Source organism: Vespula vulgaris, chromosome 8 (assembly GCF_905475345.1).
Source record: "Vespula vulgaris chromosome 8, iyVesVulg1.1, whole genome shotgun sequence".
NCBI lineage: Eukaryota > Metazoa > Arthropoda > Insecta > Hymenoptera > Vespidae > Vespula > Vespula vulgaris.
Window position 1 is genome coordinate 4655360 of NC_066593.1, and position 19063 is coordinate 4674422.

General features: G+C 27.0%; 3 protein-coding genes across 12 annotated transcripts; 1 reads left to right on the forward strand and 2 right to left on the reverse strand.

Moving 5' to 3' along the window:
- The first annotated feature begins 502 nt into the window (after positions 1–502).
- On the forward strand, positions 503–4701 carry LOC127065984 (iduronate 2-sulfatase). Of its 5 annotated transcripts, XM_050999102.1 has the most exons (11): positions 518–536; positions 906–952; positions 1971–2068; positions 2137–2267; positions 2341–2512; positions 2634–2783; positions 2856–2993; positions 3059–3159; positions 3586–3745; positions 3859–4031; positions 4100–4701. In XM_050999102.1, exons 3-11 carry the CDS (start codon positions 2041–2043, stop codon positions 4436–4438), a joined length of 1392 nt encoding a protein of 463 aa, XP_050855059.1. In that variant the 5' UTR covers positions 518–536; positions 906–952; positions 1971–2040; the 3' UTR covers positions 4439–4701. The 5 variants fall into 5 exon arrangements, with proteins under 5 accessions (XP_050855060.1, XP_050855059.1, XP_050855056.1 ...); XM_050999103.1 differs by lacking the exon at positions 906–952 and having other exon boundaries at positions 503–536; XM_050999099.1 differs by lacking the exons at positions 518–536; positions 906–952 and adding an exon at positions 959–1793 and having other exon boundaries at positions 1891–2068.
- On the reverse strand, positions 4065–15021 carry LOC127065983 (transcriptional regulator ATRX homolog). Of its 6 annotated transcripts, XM_050999097.1 has the most exons (24): positions 14534–14955; positions 14408–14462; positions 14095–14207; positions 13869–14003; positions 13634–13767; positions 13059–13551; positions 10681–11309; positions 10195–10520; positions 9981–10120; positions 9757–9902; positions 9436–9684; positions 9152–9362; positions 8531–8943; positions 8139–8437; positions 7770–8064; positions 7411–7685; positions 7192–7351; positions 6774–7121; positions 6393–6693; positions 6106–6330; positions 5906–6025; positions 5762–5812; positions 5463–5642; positions 4065–5365 (listed from the first exon to the last, which is right to left on the reverse strand). In XM_050999097.1, the coding sequence occupies exons 1-24, from the start codon at positions 14543–14545 to the stop codon at positions 5285–5287; spliced, it is 5391 nt and encodes a 1796-aa protein (XP_050855054.1). In that variant the 5' UTR covers positions 14546–14955; the 3' UTR covers positions 4065–5284. The 6 variants fall into 6 exon arrangements, with proteins under 6 accessions (XP_050855054.1, XP_050855049.1, XP_050855052.1 ...); XM_050999092.1 differs by having other exon boundaries at positions 10681–13551; positions 14534–15021; XM_050999095.1 differs by having other exon boundaries at positions 7192–7318; positions 10681–13551; positions 14534–14989.
- A 778-nt stretch (positions 15022–15799) lies between these two features.
- Positions 15800–18887, reverse strand: LOC127065957 (uncharacterized). The gene is made up of 6 exons (XM_050999035.1): positions 18743–18887; positions 18482–18634; positions 18195–18295; positions 17000–17989; positions 16778–16903; positions 15800–16704 (listed from the first exon to the last, which is right to left on the reverse strand). Exons 2-6 carry the CDS (start codon positions 18581–18583, stop codon positions 16416–16418), a joined length of 1608 nt encoding a protein of 535 aa, XP_050854992.1. The 5' UTR covers positions 18584–18634; positions 18743–18887; the 3' UTR covers positions 15800–16415.
- Positions 18888–19063: the final 176 nt, after the last annotated feature.

Below are 19063 nucleotides of genomic sequence, written 5' to 3' on the forward strand. Positions count from 1 at the left end.
TATGAAATCATGGAAATATATATGTATGAAACAAAAAAAGAATTATCAAAAAACTATCATGACAACCAATTCCTGATAACAGTATTTATCATAGTCACAAAGAAGTTTTGTATAATTACAGAAAACTAAAACCAAAACTTATTAACAATAAGTATTGTTAATTTCGAAAGACTACGAAGAAAGACTGTTTATTTTTATAAATTATATATAATGTAATATTTACAAATTTTACGTTATTTCATATAAGGATATGTGGTGCAAATATGTATATATATCTTAAGAAGGTATTGATTACATCATTTTCTATATTACCGACTAAAGTATTATCGACGAAATTAAATAAAAACATATTATGAACAAGATATTAAGGCTGTTTATCATCCCTGGTTTTGTAATAGTATAAGTCAACATAAGCCTATAATATAAATAAAAACAAACATTCGACCGACTTTAGTAGTTATAGAATTAGTTCTCTTTTGTATTCCGCCAAGGTAACGTCATAGTTCTCTCTCTCCAAGCGGCCACTTCTAAATAAGGTAAATTTTCGATTATTTTACATTTATTCTTTTCGATTAATATAAAGAAATATAAGTAAATACAGGCGTAATTTTAACGAACAAAATCTTATTTTAAAGATAAAAGTTCAAGTGAGCACATGACTTTTTTGAACTTTTGAAATGTACGCGGAGTACATATTTAATATTTAATAAATATTTAAACAATAATACATTAATTTATATATTACATATATAGTTTGTAATACGCTTTAAATATAATAATTTAAATCAAATATTTCAATATAAACATCTCAACTCTCGGATCGTTGTAAACCTATAATATAAATAAAAACAAACATTCGACCGACTTTAGTAGTTATAGAATTAGTTGTCTTTTGTATTCCGTAGAGGTAACATCGTTATTCTCTCTCTCCAAGCGGCCACTTCTAAATAAGGTAAATTTTCGATTATTTTACATTTACTTTTTTCGAGTAATATAAAGAAATATAATTTCGTATATGGCTTTTATCAAATTTATTATTATTTGTACAACATACCAAAATTTCTGTCACATATTAATTGTAAGGTTATACGTATAGAGGGATTTAACCTACACAAGCTTATATACCGATATAATAGGTGTATAGTGAAAACAGTTTTCCTTACTGCGTTTGTAGTTTATATTTTGTGCTTATTTGTCGCTAAAGTCGCATACGCTACGAGTGTGAACAGTCTTAATATCATGATATATATCATGTGAAATATATTTTAACTCGGTCGATATAATTGATTGTATCAGTAAAGTTCTAAATAATTATTAATTATAATAATTAAACAGATATATTTATTACTAAAAATTAAAGTTAAAGAATAATTTTAATAAAAATTATACGCCCGATATAATATATTTAAAAATAAAATGCACAATAATAATGCAATTTCCTGATGCAACTCCCGTTTCTTCGAATGTAATTTCGTGCATATTTTTAAATAGTGTGAATCTGTGTCAAAAATTTTATTTACAAATAAAATTTTATATGGTTCTATTTTATATGGTCTCATCAAAATAAAAAATTTTAAACGTTCTAATAAATTAAAAGAATATTATCAATGTTGTTTCTTCTCTTTTGGATTATTACACTATCATGCAGCAGTTTTGCAAAACCAAACTTTCTTTTAATAATGATTGATGATTTAAGAACAACACTAGGATGTTATGGAGATCACAATTCATATACACCAAATATAGATCATTTAGCAAAACAGGGTATTATTTTTTCTCAGGCATATGCACAGGTCAGATAAAATATTTCTTGACTGAAATTAATAACTCATAATCTTTGTTTTTTTATACATAATATTTATTATATGAATGATTATGTTCCATCCGTAGCAAGCTTTATGTGCACCTAGTAGAAATTCAATATTGACTAGTAGAAGACCAGATACATTACAGTTGTATGATTTTTATAGTTATTGGAGAGATACAGTTGGTAATTTTACAACATTACCAGAATATTTAAAAAATAATGGATATAATACTATGTCTATAGGAAAGATATTTCATCCAGGTAAAATTAAGTTTCTGTTATAAAAAGTTTATTTACAAAATTTGCATGTTGAATTATAATATTCATAGGTATCAGTTCTAATAATTCTGATGATAGTCCTTATTCTTGGAGTGAAAAACCTTTTCATCCATATACAAATCGTTATAAAGATGCACCAGTGTGTCAAACTACCAAAAATTCACTTCCTGCGCAAAATCTTGTAAATATTATATATTTTGTTATCTGATAATTAAATTTAATTATCTCATGATTGCTTCATGTATTTTTTTTAGGTATGCCCAGTGGATTTAAAATTCATGCCAAATCAAACATTGCCAGATATTGAAATATTGAAAAAAGCCAAAAGATATATACAAACACATAAAAGTGATATTAAACCATTTTTTTTAGCTGTTGGATTTCAGAAACCACATATTCCCTTAAAATATCCTAAAAAATATTTAAGTAAAAAGTATATTTTTATATTATGTGCATGTACATATATAGAAAAATATATTTATATTAATTATGATCTTTAAATGAGATATCATATTAGTTAAATAAATAATATTAATATCACTTTCAGAATATCATCCATTAGAAAAATTTGAAGTTCCTAAGCCATATGTTTGGCCAAATAATACTGATAGTGTTGCATATAATCCATGGATAGATCTTCGCAAAAGAAAGGATGTACAAAGATTACATCTAAAATTCCCATGGGAAAAAATACCAAGTATAACATAAATTACCATTTTTCTTTTATATATTAATTTAAGATTAAATATATCCATTTTTTTTTAACTAGAGAATTTTGCCAAGCTGATTATACAATCATATTATGGAGCTGTGTCTTATATCGATGACATTATTGGCAAGCTTATATATCAATTGCATATTTCTAAGATCTTGCAAAAAACTGTTATCATATTAACTTCTGATCATGGTAAATAATAGTAAACTATTGTAAATCCAAATTTAAATATTACAAAACAATCTTTTATTATGCAGGATGGTCTTTAGGAGAACATGCAGAATGGGGTAAATATAGTAACTTCGATGTCTCAGTACATGTACCTCTAATAATGTCGATACCTTTTATGACATTTAATGTACGTAATTTTGATGCACATTTCTTTCATTAAATCAGAAATTTCAGAATTTTTTTTTCATAATCTCATTTATCTCAGTTGATAACATTATCAACAGTGTTGATCAGTTATTATTACCAACAGATGGTACTGTCGTGTATTGTAATTTTTTTATTACGTTTATGAATTTTTCATTATGATCATAATTAAATAAAAAAGTACAACGTTTCTTAAGGTACTATCATCTCAAAAAAATTATCCTATAAGGATTTCTTATTGATTTTTTATCTTAACGAATAACGCAGTAATTAAATATATATATATATTGTATTATTTTCGATATTGATGTTCTTTGATTATATAAAAAATATAATTAATTTGATCATACTTAATCTTAGTATGTAAATTAAATAACTTAAAATTAATAGAATATTATATTTATTTAAGAAAACCACGGAATTTTTTAATAAATATAATGCAAATACGATAGATAAATTTAAGTTCGAATATAAAGGATATACAAATTTAAGATATTTTTTCTCTAAAGAAAAAGGAGATAAAAAAAATGTTACATTTTTAAAACATATAGATAATTTTACAAAAACAGGTAATTCAGAGAAATAGTATAAAAATATTAATAATTACATATTTTATTTTTTTTGTTTATAAATATTTACTATCGTAACAAATATAGAATAGGTTGTTTTTTTTTTTTTGTAGATGCTATTGTAGAATTAGTTGATATTTTTCCTACCATTGCTGCATTAGCAGGAATTCCAGTACCAATTTGTTCAAACATACAAAAGAAACTTGACAATAATTACAAACATTCATCAGTGTGTACAGAAGGAATTAGTCTTTTGCCTCTTATCAGATCTGTATTGCATAAAAAAGTAAGGATGGATTGTGTAGTTAATTATTATACATTATAGTTTCATAATAATTTTATTCTTTATTTTAGGTAATACCATGGAAGAAAGCAGCATTCAGTCAATATCCAAGACCAGGTATAGAACCTACATTACATCCCAATAGTGATGAACCACATTTAAAAGATATAACTATTATGGGGTACAGTTTAAAATCACATGAGTATAGATACACTGCGTGGATACCATTTACATCAGAAAATAAAACAGCTAATTGGAAAATTATCATTAGCGAAGAGTTATATAATCACAATTATGATTCAGCAGAGTATTTCAATTTAGCAAGATCTCCAAATTTCTTAAAAAAGAAAAGTGAATTAAAAACGTTGCTCAGAGATGGTTGGAGAAAAGCATTGCCAGATTATATTTAATTGCATAAAAAATTTTGAGAAAATATGCTAAAAAATCTGCCTTAAAAACAAAATTCATAAATAAGTATCCTTTTTTGCTTCCTGTTACAGAAATTAGAATAAATATAATATATGCTTGTATATATAGTGTAATATAAACATATAAATCTAATAATATAGAATACAATATATAAGCGAAATACGTAAAATGATTGCGGAAATGAATATATAAAGTTTTTTGTGCATTGTGTATTATATTGTTAAAAACAATAAAATAAACTAAATTTAAATGGGATAACTAAAAATCTAGTTTATTTCATTGTACATTTAAAAAACTATTACTCATTTCATGCAATATTTGTTGTTTTAACTATAGATTATAATTCTACGTCAATATTTAATACATAATACTTTTACAAATAAAAATTTACGTAATGACAAAAAGCAATAAAAAATGTATAAGTATTATTAATACTTTATGTTAAATATTTCATTAATATAATATGATAGTTTCCTTTATAAAGATACTCTACTCAAAGAATCAAACTTTTATATTCTACTAATATTCATTTATACACAGCACATGAAAGTGTACATCAATTATTGATACCTTTATAACCAATTATTCTTTTACACTAATTAGTTTCTTAAAATAAGAAAATTCACTAAATTTGTTACATTAAAAAAAATGCAGAAGTTTTTATTAATCGATAATTTCCATTGGAAAAATAAATCGAAATAAATATATTTAATTTGTATCTATGCAAATACATTAAACAAAAAAAAATTAGTTTGATTCTTTGCTATACATACTGAAGAGTATAGTTTACCTATCAGAAAGACAATTATAACATGCTATTTTAAGGATCATTCTTCTTGTTCCTTGTTCGTTGGAACTGTTGAAGTCTTTGCAGAATTTTCAGCTGTATTTGTTGACTCCATTGCAATCTATATTATTTAAAAAAATTACAAATTATTAATATCTATTAATAAAAATAGATCAAAAGCGATTTCCATTGTTTGCAAATTTATATCCACTCATTACCTGAGCAACGTCATTTCTAGATTGAATATTACTGGTTGAAGCTTTTGGATAACTATATGTATTGATTACTTTGACTGGATTCTTTAATGGTGGATTAGATACATTTGTATAAGTGTTATTTGTGCCATACATCATTTGTTGATTTTGCAGTAATTGTTGTCTCAATAAATTCTGATTCGTCTATATAGTAAATACAATAAAAAAATTATTAACAAATTGATTGTACTTGATTTAGAATACATTTTTAACTTTCTAAGCCAATTGTTATACTTCAATAATAATAATAATAATAAACTTACTGCAGTAGATACATTAGTTGTACCCAATGGTGTGACTTTCTGTTGTATGTTCTATTGATTCAATTACGATATTAAAATATCTTTTTATTAATATATTATTAAAAAAATGATCTCATTTATGCATACGTATGTATATATACATACCTGTGTGACAATAGGATTTCTGCTAGGCTGAACCATAGCTTGTTGTTCCCAATAATTATACATATCTACCAAAGCTCGAGCTGTCATAAATTTACGTTGTTCTGGTGTTGCATTAGGATACTGCAATTTCATTTAATATTGATATTGGTCATATACAATGTATATTCGTAGAAAGATATTATTTTATTTTCTTCTCTTACGTCTTTTTCGATCAGTTTTTGTAGATTTTCATAATCATTACTTTGTGTACTATTATTTACTGCCACGTTTTGACGATTCAGATTAGCGATCATATTATTGTACTGTTGCAACAGGATATTATTTTGATAGGCTGTCATTCCTGTGTTGCTTGGTGGACCTTTTTTCTCTTCTTCATATTCTAGCCAAGCCTGTTTCCTTTCCTCTTCGTCTAATTCTTCGTCAGCCTAAAAACATATATAAAAAAGTATAAAAGAAATAGTTGATTTTATTTTTATTGTACTTTTACCTTGTTCTCCAATAAGGAATCGTGTTCGTGATAGTTTTCAACTAAATCCTTGTATTTTAAAAAAATTTCTGCCAACAATCTATCCTTTGGCAAATTTAAAGTTGGTTTGTCAGTATCACTATGTGGTTCAAATTTATATAATTCATTCAGAGCATTATGACTATAATGACGTTCTATTTGTTGCTCATCCACAACACGACAGGAAAGTGATAATTTTGTGACTTGGCGATTATATATCTTTTCCTCCATCGTACCCGATGCGAGGAATCGGTAAACATAACATGGCTTCTTTTGACCAAATCTATATTTAAAATAGAAAAATATAGAACCATCTTATCGCACACTAAAATTATTGAATGTAATATTTGGAAAGAATACTACCTGTACACTCTGAATATACTTTGTATATCGTGTGATGGATTCCAACTTGCATCGAATATAATTACTCGATTCGCAGCTGTTAAATTTATGCCCAAACCTCCAGCTCGCGTTGATATAAGAAATAATCTTCCCCTTGTATTACTAGTTCTATTAAATATCCTACACCAAGCGCTTCTATTTTCTGCAGATGTTTGTCCATCTAATCTGAAATAATCTAAACCTAAAGACCAACTTCCGGTATGTCCTTCTAATTTCTCTGATATTACATTTCTCTGTTCTGCTTCGTCAATTTGTGAAAGGAACTGTTCGATTAAAGTTAAAGAGTATAAAGATTGAGAGAACACCAACCTAAAAATATATAATTATCAATATGACATCTTCGACAAAAAGAAAAGAAATAAATAAATAATGAACGTACACTTTATCACCAATTTTTTCACATTCTTTTAAAATAGCAAACAACAGAACGAGTTTGGTTGAGATTCTCATGTCATCAAAGTGTTCAGGCTCTACAAATTGTGACCACCATTCTTCCTTTTCTGTTACTATTTCCAATGATTCTGATTCTGAGTCATTTTCTTAAAGAAACATTAAATTAAGTGTAAATGAGACATACTAATCTCATGTCAAAACTTACCACATGCATTACTTCGAGTTTTCCGTTTCTGAGTAGGAGATGAAGAATGTACAGATTGAACATCACTATCGTTAGTGCTGCTCGAACTAGTTGTCTCTTCCTCATCTGAGACAACGAAATTTCTTAAAGATCCTTCTGAATCACTAGCATATCGTTTCTTTTCGTTCGTCTTTTCAACTTTTTCTGAATTCAATCGCAAAACTAAGGGATGAGTCCATATTCTTTGCAGTGCTTGAAAATCTGGGAATAGGGTACCTCTTATACCACTGAGATGTCTAATAAAAATAAAATCATCAAAGTTATATCACAATAGTAATCAGGTGAGTCTATATTTTTAAATAGTAGACTTAACATATTACCTTGACAAATTATCCAAATAGTATTGATACAGTTTGATTTGTACATCTGTGAGTCTAACAAAAATAACATATTCTTGTTTTGGTGGTAAAAAGGGCGTTAGCACGGAATAATCAAATCTTTGAATACTTCCTTGTAACAATTTGTGCAATACATGCGCACGTTTTTTCATTAATTTGACATCATATTCTGTGGAATTGTCAAATTGTCCATTGGTTATAGGATTTACGAATCTGTTCAGGAATTCTCGTTTTGTCCCCAAAAGATTAGGTTTAACAAATTGAACCATGCAATGATCTGAAAAATGTGATGTTTTATCTTATTTCATCATAAAATTAAATAATTTTAATTTATGTAATATGAATTGTTACATTCTATTAAATTATTCTGTAATGGTGTTCCAGTGAGCACAATACGTCTAAGCGTTTTCACTTGTTTCATGGATTTACTAAGTGCAGTATCTTCATTTTTCAATAAATGTCCCTCGTCGCATACTATAAGATCTGGACCAGGATCGATCAAACATTTTAATATCGCGTCTTTCATGTGTTTTCGAATATTTTTATTCATGCCGGTAAGATTGCGGAACATTTCATATCCAATAACTAATACACCACCATTATTATGCCAATGTTGAAGCTGATATTTCCTTTCAAAATTCTTTTTACATCTTAAAGAAAAAAACGTATAAGATTAAATGATATTATTATTAAACTTAGAATAGCATGTTATATATGAAAAATATTATCTATAAAAGGCTTACTTTGTTAATTCGAAAGTATCAATATCTCCATTCTCTACATCTTTTAGCCACAACTCAAATTCATTAACCCAATTAAGAACAGTACTAAGAGGACACACTACTAAGATAGTTTTTACTCCTGTTTCTTCATGAGTTAAAAGAGTATGCGATAAAGTAATTACTTGTAGAGTCTTTCCAAGTCCCATGCAATGAGCAATAATACAACCTGATCCAGAAGTAGTTTTTACTCTTTCCAAAGATTCAAAGCATGCATCCCACATAAATTTAATTCCTTTTGCTTGATGTGGTTTCAAACGTTTTACCAAATCCTTATGTACACTTATAAGTTCTTCCTTTGTATTAGGATCAAAATCCAATACTAATTTTTCTACTTTCTCTTCACCAGCTAATCGTATCTCATACATCTCATTGTACTAAAATCAATGTTATAATATATATGAAATATATATGAGTGTGTTATATATTAATTATAATATACAGAGTGTTTTTGTTAAATTGCCAATAATTATAATGACATTTCAGTGAATTGCTTCAATAGGATATTCCTATATTCCTATATATATATATATATATATATATATATATATATATATATATATATATATATAAACAAGTACGTACGAGTTTCTGACGTTCCATAATACGTTTCAATCTTTCTTCTTCTTCTTTAGCTGCTTGTTTTGTATCCTCTGCTACTTGTTTATCCTTTAAAACTTTGCGAATGTTTTTTCTTCCACTTTTACTTGATGTACCTTGTGAATTATTCATTTTATCATTATCACTGTTGCTATCACTTGATACATTCTTGATCCGTCTTCTTTTCGGTTTTTGCCTGAGAAATTATAGAAAAAACAAGATAACAAGATTTGTGACAATTGTATATATCTTGTAAAATGTATCTATACTTGGTTCCTGCAACTGATGATTCTGTGTCAGATGATTTTTTGGCATTTTGTTTCTTTTTCTTTTTTTTCTTTTCCTCACTGGTGTCATCAGAGGTACTCAATAACATTAAATCACTTGAACTACTACTACTACTGAGACTAGATTCTGTATCTGTATTTATTTCTTTTATATCTGAATCAGAATCTAAAATTCTTCTATTCTTCTTTCTTTTATATTCAGTAATCTTCTTTTTGATATTAATATTATCTCTAAAATAATATTATATTGTGCTTATTTTAAGATATATTTTTCACCATAAAAATTACAAGAAATTTAATTACTTATCACTGTCTTCTTCCTTTGTTTTTAATTTATCTTGCGTTTTCATCCATTTTTCTTGTTCTTTTTCAGATTCACTATCAGATATTTTCATTGTTAATATTTTATTTCGTCTCCATTTACTTCTTCGTTTTTTCAGTTTTTTCTGCTAATTAGTATTTTTTTTTTTTTTATATGTATTATGATACACTTACATTATTTTACAACATTAAGAATATGTAATTACCTTCTCATCTGCTGATAATTCTTCATTATCTGTTTTAAGAACTTCTTGTTTGATTTCATTTTGTTTGTTACTTTTATCCTTCTCATTTGATAATTCTTCCTCTTTATCCGATATAATTGATTGTTCTTCTTTGTCACAATCTGTATTTAAAGTTGATCATAAAACAGTATAATAAATTAATAATACATAAAAAGATATCATAAAAAAATCTTACCTAAGTTTGAATCAGACGAATTTAATAGTAAATCTTTTGCAATTCTATCAGCTTCTAACATCAGATCATTATTAGTTAAAATAGCAGAATGACTTTCTATTGTAGAATTTAAATTTTGTTCATCATTATCAGAATCATCTTCTGCATTTACAGAAATACTTCCATCTTGTATCTTTTTTAAATGATCCATTAAAGAATCTTCTTCTTCTTCTTTAATTAATGATTTTTTTAAGGATTGTAAAGATTTTGATAGTTTGTTGTCTTCCTTTGACATAACAGAGCTTTTTTTCTTATATGATTTTTCCAGTGTATCCAGATTTATAAGCCTATGTAAGACCATTCAAATAAGATTATATGTAATATCAAAAATAAAATGACAAATTAATTATTTATTATAATTTGCACAAATAGAGATTTAATTTGAATAGAATAATAAAGAAAATATATAACATGAGATATCATTGAAAAGATATAAGTATTAAGTACCTTTTGATTTTTTTATTATTTTGGTGTTCCTTTGATTTTTGCAATGCATCCTTATATTGATCTAACACATGATCCTGTAATATTTCTATTTGTACGTGACATATCATTCTCAATTTTTTATCATTCATATAATAATGATTCTTATGTAATTGAAGTCTTCTTCTCTTTACTCTAGATCCCACTGATGAATCTGATTCTAGATCATAATTACGTTTTTGGGCTCCGTATTTTTTCTGAGACTTATTATTATTTATTTGCATTTGTGATTTATTCAATTCATCAGATTTTGTACTTTCACTATCAAATGTTGTTGACATCTTTTTACAAAAATCTGTATCGTGACATTCTGTGTTGATTCCAATTTCTTTATTAAATGGTGAAGCAATGGAATCATCTGAATCAGATTCCAAAAGAGCATTTTTAATACATTCTTCCATTTTATCATTACTTTCTGCATCTAAAAAGTTTGTTTCTTCAGAAGAGCTTCTTGTTAATGTATGATTTTTACTATTTTGTTGCTTAACATTATCTAATGTAAGTTCCATGATAGGTTCACTTCTGTCCAAGTTAGGTGAAGTTATTGCACTGCAGTCATTTTCATTGGAATTATGTTGTTTCTCTTTATTTACCTGTAATTCATTTTCGTTAATTGAATATAATGGATCTTTTGATTTATCAGATACTTCTGTTGAATCAACAAATATATCAGAAATATTAGAAGTATCAGAATCTAATTCACTGAAAATTTGTTTTACGAGTACTGTTATTCTTTTTTTACAAGAGGGATTGACTTCAGATTTTTGGGAGGGCTGTTCACTTTTTTCTGAATCACTGTTAGATTTATTTGATTCATATATTTTTTGTGTTTTCTCCTGACATTTACTTATATTGTCCTGTGTTTCCTCTCTCAATGAATCAAACTCTTTTTCATTTGACAATAGTACATCTTTTGATTTATTACATTCTGTATTACAATTGTCATTGCTTTCTTTTTGAATATCCTTAGTATCTATGTCATGAGTATCTTTATTTTTTATGTTTTTTATTGTATTAGACTTTCTGTTTTCGTTATCTAATTCCGAACTGATTTCAAATATATCATTTAATGAATCATTTGTTACTGTAGATTTAACATTAGAGGATATTGTAGTTGTACGTTTATTTGAAATATCTGATGATATTTCATCTTTATTATCTTTATTTTTCGTTATCTGAAATTCTTTTTTTGAACTATCACATTTTGTGATATCGCCATCCGTACAATTCCCAGTTAACTCATTTTGACGATCGTCATTTTTTATGCATGTTTCATTGTTAATATTACATCTTACTACCGCATTACCTGATAATTTATTCAAATTCTCCATAGACTCTTCTCTACAGTATTCTGGTAATACAATTGGATTATTTTTTGACTCTTCAATATCATCAACTACACTTTTAGACATTACAGATTTACTGCTTGAAGAACATTGATCAACCTTTTCAGAAACAGAAATTTCTTTTTTATAAATAATATTTTCTGTTTCTGCTGTCTCTGGATTAATAGCTTCATTTCCTGAAAAAATTTCACTATCACAATCTGATAGAAACCCATACTTACTGTTATCTTTACGAATTGTATCACTGGATTTCCTTTTTTGAGGTTCCTTCTTCATTGATATCGTATCATCATCTGAACTTTCATGTTCTTCTTCTTTTTCTTCTTTAATTGACGATACAAATGTTTTGTAAAAATTCATTAAATGTTTCTCATAACTACTGAATTCCATGATTAGTTTATTAATAGCACTTTTTGATTTATATATAATCTTATTTGCATTTTCCATATACATGGGCTTCCTTTTACATTTATTTTCAATATGCTGGGCTTGTAATTCAAATACTGAACATTGTTGTTTTAATTCATCTAAGATTTCTGTAATGTTTGATTTTAAATATTCATATTGGTGTTTATTAATAATATTTTTTTTTGATGACATATGAATCTTTTTATTTTGTTTTTTGCGTAATGAATCATAATTGGTACGAACTAATTTTATCCTCTGAAATTCTCCACCAGAGCTAGAATTAGTATCAATTTCTATAGGAGATTGTGATGTTAAACTATGCACATTTTTCTTGTCTTGTTCATCAGCAGATTGTTTCGTATAACATTTTTTCTTGTTACTTCTATTAAAAAGCATTTTGCATTTCTTTCGATTACTTTCCATATTTTTTTCATCAGATTCAGAATCAGAGTTAATATTTTCAATTTTGTTATCATGACTTGCTACACTATGTCTACGTCTAATTCTTGTGAGAGATTCACTTTGTTCATTATCAGAAATAGAACTGCATGATGAAATTATTGATTTATCTTTGCTTTTTTTACTCACTTTTAATGGTTTCATTTTAATTACATCATCCAAACTTAAATTATGTGTATTTTCTAAGTGTACTTTTTTCTGCTGTTGGTTCCTACTAGTTTTAAAAGTTTTATGTTGGACTTCAAGTTTTGTATCACTAGTACTATCATCTTTATTGGATACTTTTATTTTACAACTTTTTTGAAGATTCTTTAGTGAGGATTCTTTCTTCGGGGCTTCATTATCACTTGAATTATTTGAGGAAGTTGTACTAAATAATTTATTTAAACTCCGATTTTTGGATGTAGTACTTTTCTTTGTTGTTACATTACTTTCCTCTTTTTTAACAGACTTTTGACAAAGAGATTTATTTTGTGTAGGATTTTCATCAGAATCTTCTTGATCATCACATATTGATTGTAAAGCTTTTTGCATTTTTTTAATTTGTATCTGTTGATATCTTTTATATGGTAATACAGAATCATGTTTGAATTCATTCAGTACAGTTTTCTTCTTATTTCTTCTGAAATAGAAAATCAGATTTATATGCTTGCAAATATTATTTTGAATTTGTAAATATGCAATGTAATCTATTAAATATTCACTTGTTTAAACGATCCATAATAGAAGCACAAACTGCTCGTAGCTCCCACAATGGTTTAGGTTCACAAATGAAACATTTCCAGTTGTTTTTTTCAATATCCAAAAGAGACAACGGTGCATTTCTCTTTATGCATTGCTATAAATGAAATAATTAAAATAATTAAATAATTAAGAACTACTTGTAATTAGCAGAATATATATCTTTGTTCAAAATATTTTATTAGTATATAAACTTACTTTACAAAATGCAAATATGCAATTAGATGATCCACATGTATATAGATTTTTCTCATGAGCACATAAGCGACAATACTGATCTGCATGATCTTTATCAGAAGAGAAATCTATATTATTGAAATGGTCCCAGCATTTCTAATAAAACAAATTTAATATCATTAAAAATAATATTATTATACACTACAATGCCATATAATATTGAATGATATCCTTTAACAAATCTTACTTCACATAACAAAGTACCTATTACAGGATGAGTAAAAATTTTTCTTGCTTCTATAATTACTTTATTCCCACAAGAAGTACAAGTTATTGGTCTCTCCTTGATAATCTTGATATCTAAAATTAAAGTTCACATATATATTATAAAGTGTTCAATAAAACTAGCAAATTCTAAATCGATGCATTTCTGTCATCATTTATATGATCATGTTTTTTTACACATATCAAATTATCACTAAATCCAATAGATAATTTAAATTTAGTAATTTAATTTATAAATGAAAAAAGGAAGATTAAAAATAGAAGTATTTATTTACCATGATAGTGTTCAGTGCGGTATGCAAGTTCGCGTGATGATACTTTTATAATCAGCTATAAACAAATCATATATATGTATATTAGATTTCGTTGTATCGTTAAAGGTTAATTACATTAATAGGTACCTGCTTAACCATTCTAATGGTTTAATAATTCGCTTTAATCACGAATAAAGTACATTGTAATAGTGAAAATATATAAGAGATTCAATTAATAGATCATTTATGCACAAAACCATATAATACTTTCACCACAATTGTTTGCAGCCATCTTGTGATTCCATGTTGGACCTTTTTTTAAATAAGGTTAACTTTTTACGCATGCGTGAATGCGCAATAATGTGGCGTTAGCATGAAATATTTTTTATTTGCAAGATATTAAAAAAAACCGATCGTAATGCAAATGCTAAAAATAGATGATAAGTATTATTCAAATAAATTTACAAGTTTGTAATCTTCTGCAAAAAAGAATTACTCTAACAATACACTGCGACACTTTAATAATCAGATATGCCGATATAAACTAATATACAATATGCACGCGTAACAAATTTGGCTGCATTCTACTATACTGGGTATCCGAGAAAATATCGCGCAACTGGTTGTAGTTATAAAAGAGTTTATTAACAAAAGTTTGCATAGTTTTGAATCAGCCACAAAGTGTATGTATATATATTTTTTACACATGATCTTTTCAAGTGAAGATCAATATAGTTTTTTTTTTTTTTTTTTTTTTTTAATGGATACCTAATTTTTTTGCATGTATAGTGTAGTCATTTCAAATTCAAATCGTAGCTAGTAAAAAATTGTTACTATATATCGTTTACGAGATAATCGACATTTTAATGACTAACAGATTAATACTGTACTGTAATTCATACCTCATGTTATATATTATTTATAAATCAAGTAGTCGTATATTTTGACGATTAAAAATCAGTGATCCTGTTTGATATAATCGACTTACCAACTTACTAAATATGTAGTCTGACGATTGCTCTTTAAATTATGGATACGGAAAATCAACTAGTTTAATATTTAAAATGTTAATTATCTCGTAAATAATGCATAATAGCAATTTTTTATTATATAAATATGAAAGGCTACTATTATATAAATATGAAAAAGATATGATAGATATGACATTTAAAAAACCTATGTTAATCTTCATCTTAGAAAAGTTATATATAAAAAAAATATTGTTACATGTATAGCTGACTCAGAGTCAAATCAGAGTGCAAATCTCTTTGTAATTTTAATCAGTTATGAGATATTTGCTTGAATACTATAGACGGACATCCTACCCACACACGCGCGTGCGCACATACACACACGGAGAGAGAGAGAGAGAGAGAGAGAGAGAGAGCATTTAAAGAATAAAATAGAAAATAATTTTTTATCATCTACTATTGCACTTTATTCTCAAACATACAAGTTATACAAATAAAAACACTATACAATATTTATGATGCATTATCTACTAGAACTATAATATTATACGGAATATAAGTTACATCAAAATGATAAATATATAAAATAGTAAAAATTAATATGGAAAGTGAGAAGTCTTATATTGTAAGTGTAAATAGCTGCAGAAGGATGATACTGTTTACAGCGGTCAATTACTTATATCGAATGATGAGAATTTGGATATTTTTATGTGTGAAATATTTCACATTGGAAAAATGCCTGCTAAGACTGAAATTTGCACAAAAGTTTTGTTTCTCCACTGCAGGATTCACCAAGCCATTTATTTCTTAGTTTTTTTGAAATACTAATGACGATTAGTTATCACATTCAAAATATTTTACAGAGATCATAATATACTTTGGTATTATATTAAGATGTAGCAGACCAATTAATAATGACAAGTTGAATATTGCATCGACCTACGAATGATACAAATGATTTTAATTTCACAATGATGAGAATATTACTATCCTCTGTAAAATGTAATGAATTTGGTAAATTTGTAATGTCACGATTTAAGATTGTAGTTTAACTAGAATCAATCTCGGGATTCTTCTTTAACTATAGGTGACAATGTGCGATCATTGCCACTTTCTATATAGTCATTAGAAGTAACATTAGTCTTGGCTTTAAAGTCAGTCTTAAAGTTTCCTTGTTGGGTTTTAGCATCATCTTGAAATACTTCTGCAAAATGAAAGCTATTCCCATTACCAGTCTTTGTGTTTAAACTAGCATTGTTGATGGAACTGTTAGAGTGAACTTCGTTAAAATGCTTATATAACATTAACGTTGTACTACATTCTATTTCACATCCAGGAATTTTGCATCTGTAATATCAATAAATAGAATTACATATAATATTTAACAAATATTTGAAACATTTTAAATGAAGGATATTACCGAAATACTTCATTATTTTTTGCAGCTTGTACCACTGGAGGTTTTGTATTGGCATGATTGTCCTGATAATGCTGCCATAGGCCAGTTACATTATTTACTTGTACACCACAACCAGGCATCTTGCATCTAATTGTGATACAGACACGCAAAATTATATTAGACAATTATTATATAAAAAAAAAAATATATATACATATATAAACACGTATATTAATATCTTACAGGAAAAAGCTAATGGTGGAAGCCCTTCCTTGTTGTTTTATTTTTGACATACACTTATTAGTATTTGTGCTAATAGAGTTAGTTACTAATTTATGACTGTCTTGGTGATGACGGTAATGCGATATGTATTTGTACTTTTTTCCACAACCATTTATATCGCATTTATATATTTCTTGTTTATATCGAGACATACGTTGTTTCTTTGGCATATATTCTTCATCATCTGAACAATTGCTATTAGTTTCAATGTTGTTATCTTCTATTTTTGAATTTTCCTGTTCCAATCCACTCCTAAATACTCTCTCTAAATTTCCCAAATCTATTCTATGTTCTTGATTTTGTAAATTTAAATTATTTGCTTCTCCTTTAATATTTTTTGTAATAGTAACATCTCCATTAATGTAAACTACATTATTTTTTTCTTGAGAATTTTCGATTGGTATTATTTCCCCAGTTTTTGAAGAGGCAGTATCATATTTGATTAAAAAATTCTCTTTTGTTATAAGTAAATCCTTATTCTTTGGAAATTTATTAGCTCTATTTAAACAGTCATTATTTGTAGAATATTCTTCATTCTTTGCACTGGCAGTAACATTATTCTGATCATGACAAAAATCTTTCGTTTGTGAGATTGTACCATTATGCCTATTAAAACCATCTCCTTTATTATTGTAATCTGTCACACTTAGAGCAAAATTGTCATTTCTTTTTTTATCATAGTTTCCATCTTCACTATTTTGTGTAGTATCTTCCTCTATCGCATTATCAGGACCCTCAAAACATATTATTTCTGGTTCAGTTGGTAATGTTGGTGGTTGACGATGGCAACTTTCTATATGTTCTTCAAGATTACAACTAGTTGTGTGTACAGAACCACAATTTGTATAAGGACAAGCAAAAACATTTGTTTCACTGTTATGCCATTCTTGGTAATGACGCCACATACTACCAGGGTCAGATAATTCTTCTCCACATCCTGGTTCACGACAGCTGACAATTAATAATAGTTTTAGTAAAATATCAGTTTCCTTTATTAACATATTTCATATTAGAACATATTAAAATAAAAAGATAAATTTTTTTCACATATACCAAATAAATATTTATATAAAAAATATAGCTAATAATGTAATATCTAAAAATATCCTTCATAGCAAAAAAGAAATTTATTATGTATTTTGAGACAACTGCTTACATAAATCTAATTTTTAAAGCTTCAAGTGCTTCATGTGTTTTGTATTCGTCTTGGTTGGTGAATATTTTCCCACAACCCCGTTGTTTGCATGTGTATACTTCCTGTAAATATTATAAAAAATTCTTTTTTTTAAAAGTAGCTTTATTTTTAAGGATATTAATGTATAAAAGTATACAAAGTAATATATATTGTATTATACAGTAAATCACAATCATTGGCAAAAGAGGAATGTGAATTGTTTTGACTTAAAGGTCATTGAACCTATTCACAGAGACAGTAAGATTTACCTTTTTCGGTGCGATTTCTTCGATCGTGTGATTTCTAGATACAAATCTAATAACACTAACTTCGGTAGGTCTGTCGGTACACGTTTCTGTTCCTTGTCCCATCGTATCCGGCACTTTGTGCGTACAACGAAATTAACTTCGGATTCACATAACCTATAATCGCGAACGAACATTTGACAGAGAACAATAACGTCTTTATTGAATGAAAAATCATAAAGATACAAAAGTTTGAGAACGAAAAGAATTCTTTACGATACTTACCAACAATATATAGTTTTGCTCGCGCGAAAACGCGTCTCGATATCTTTACAATTTCACATTATCATTTCGACAATAAAAACAGTTGCTTGTCATCATGTCAGTGCGTGTGAACTGGTGCGAATACGAAATTCATATAAGAGACTGCAGCGCTTATTGGTAGTTACTGGCTAATTTATATTTTTGATAACGTTCCTATCAAACTCGAAATTAAAGACTTTATGTAGAATTTTTATTAGATTTTAGAGATTTATTGAAGGTGAATATATCGTGTTTTAATATATTGAAAGAGCAACATAAGTTAATGTTTGAAAGATCATGGAT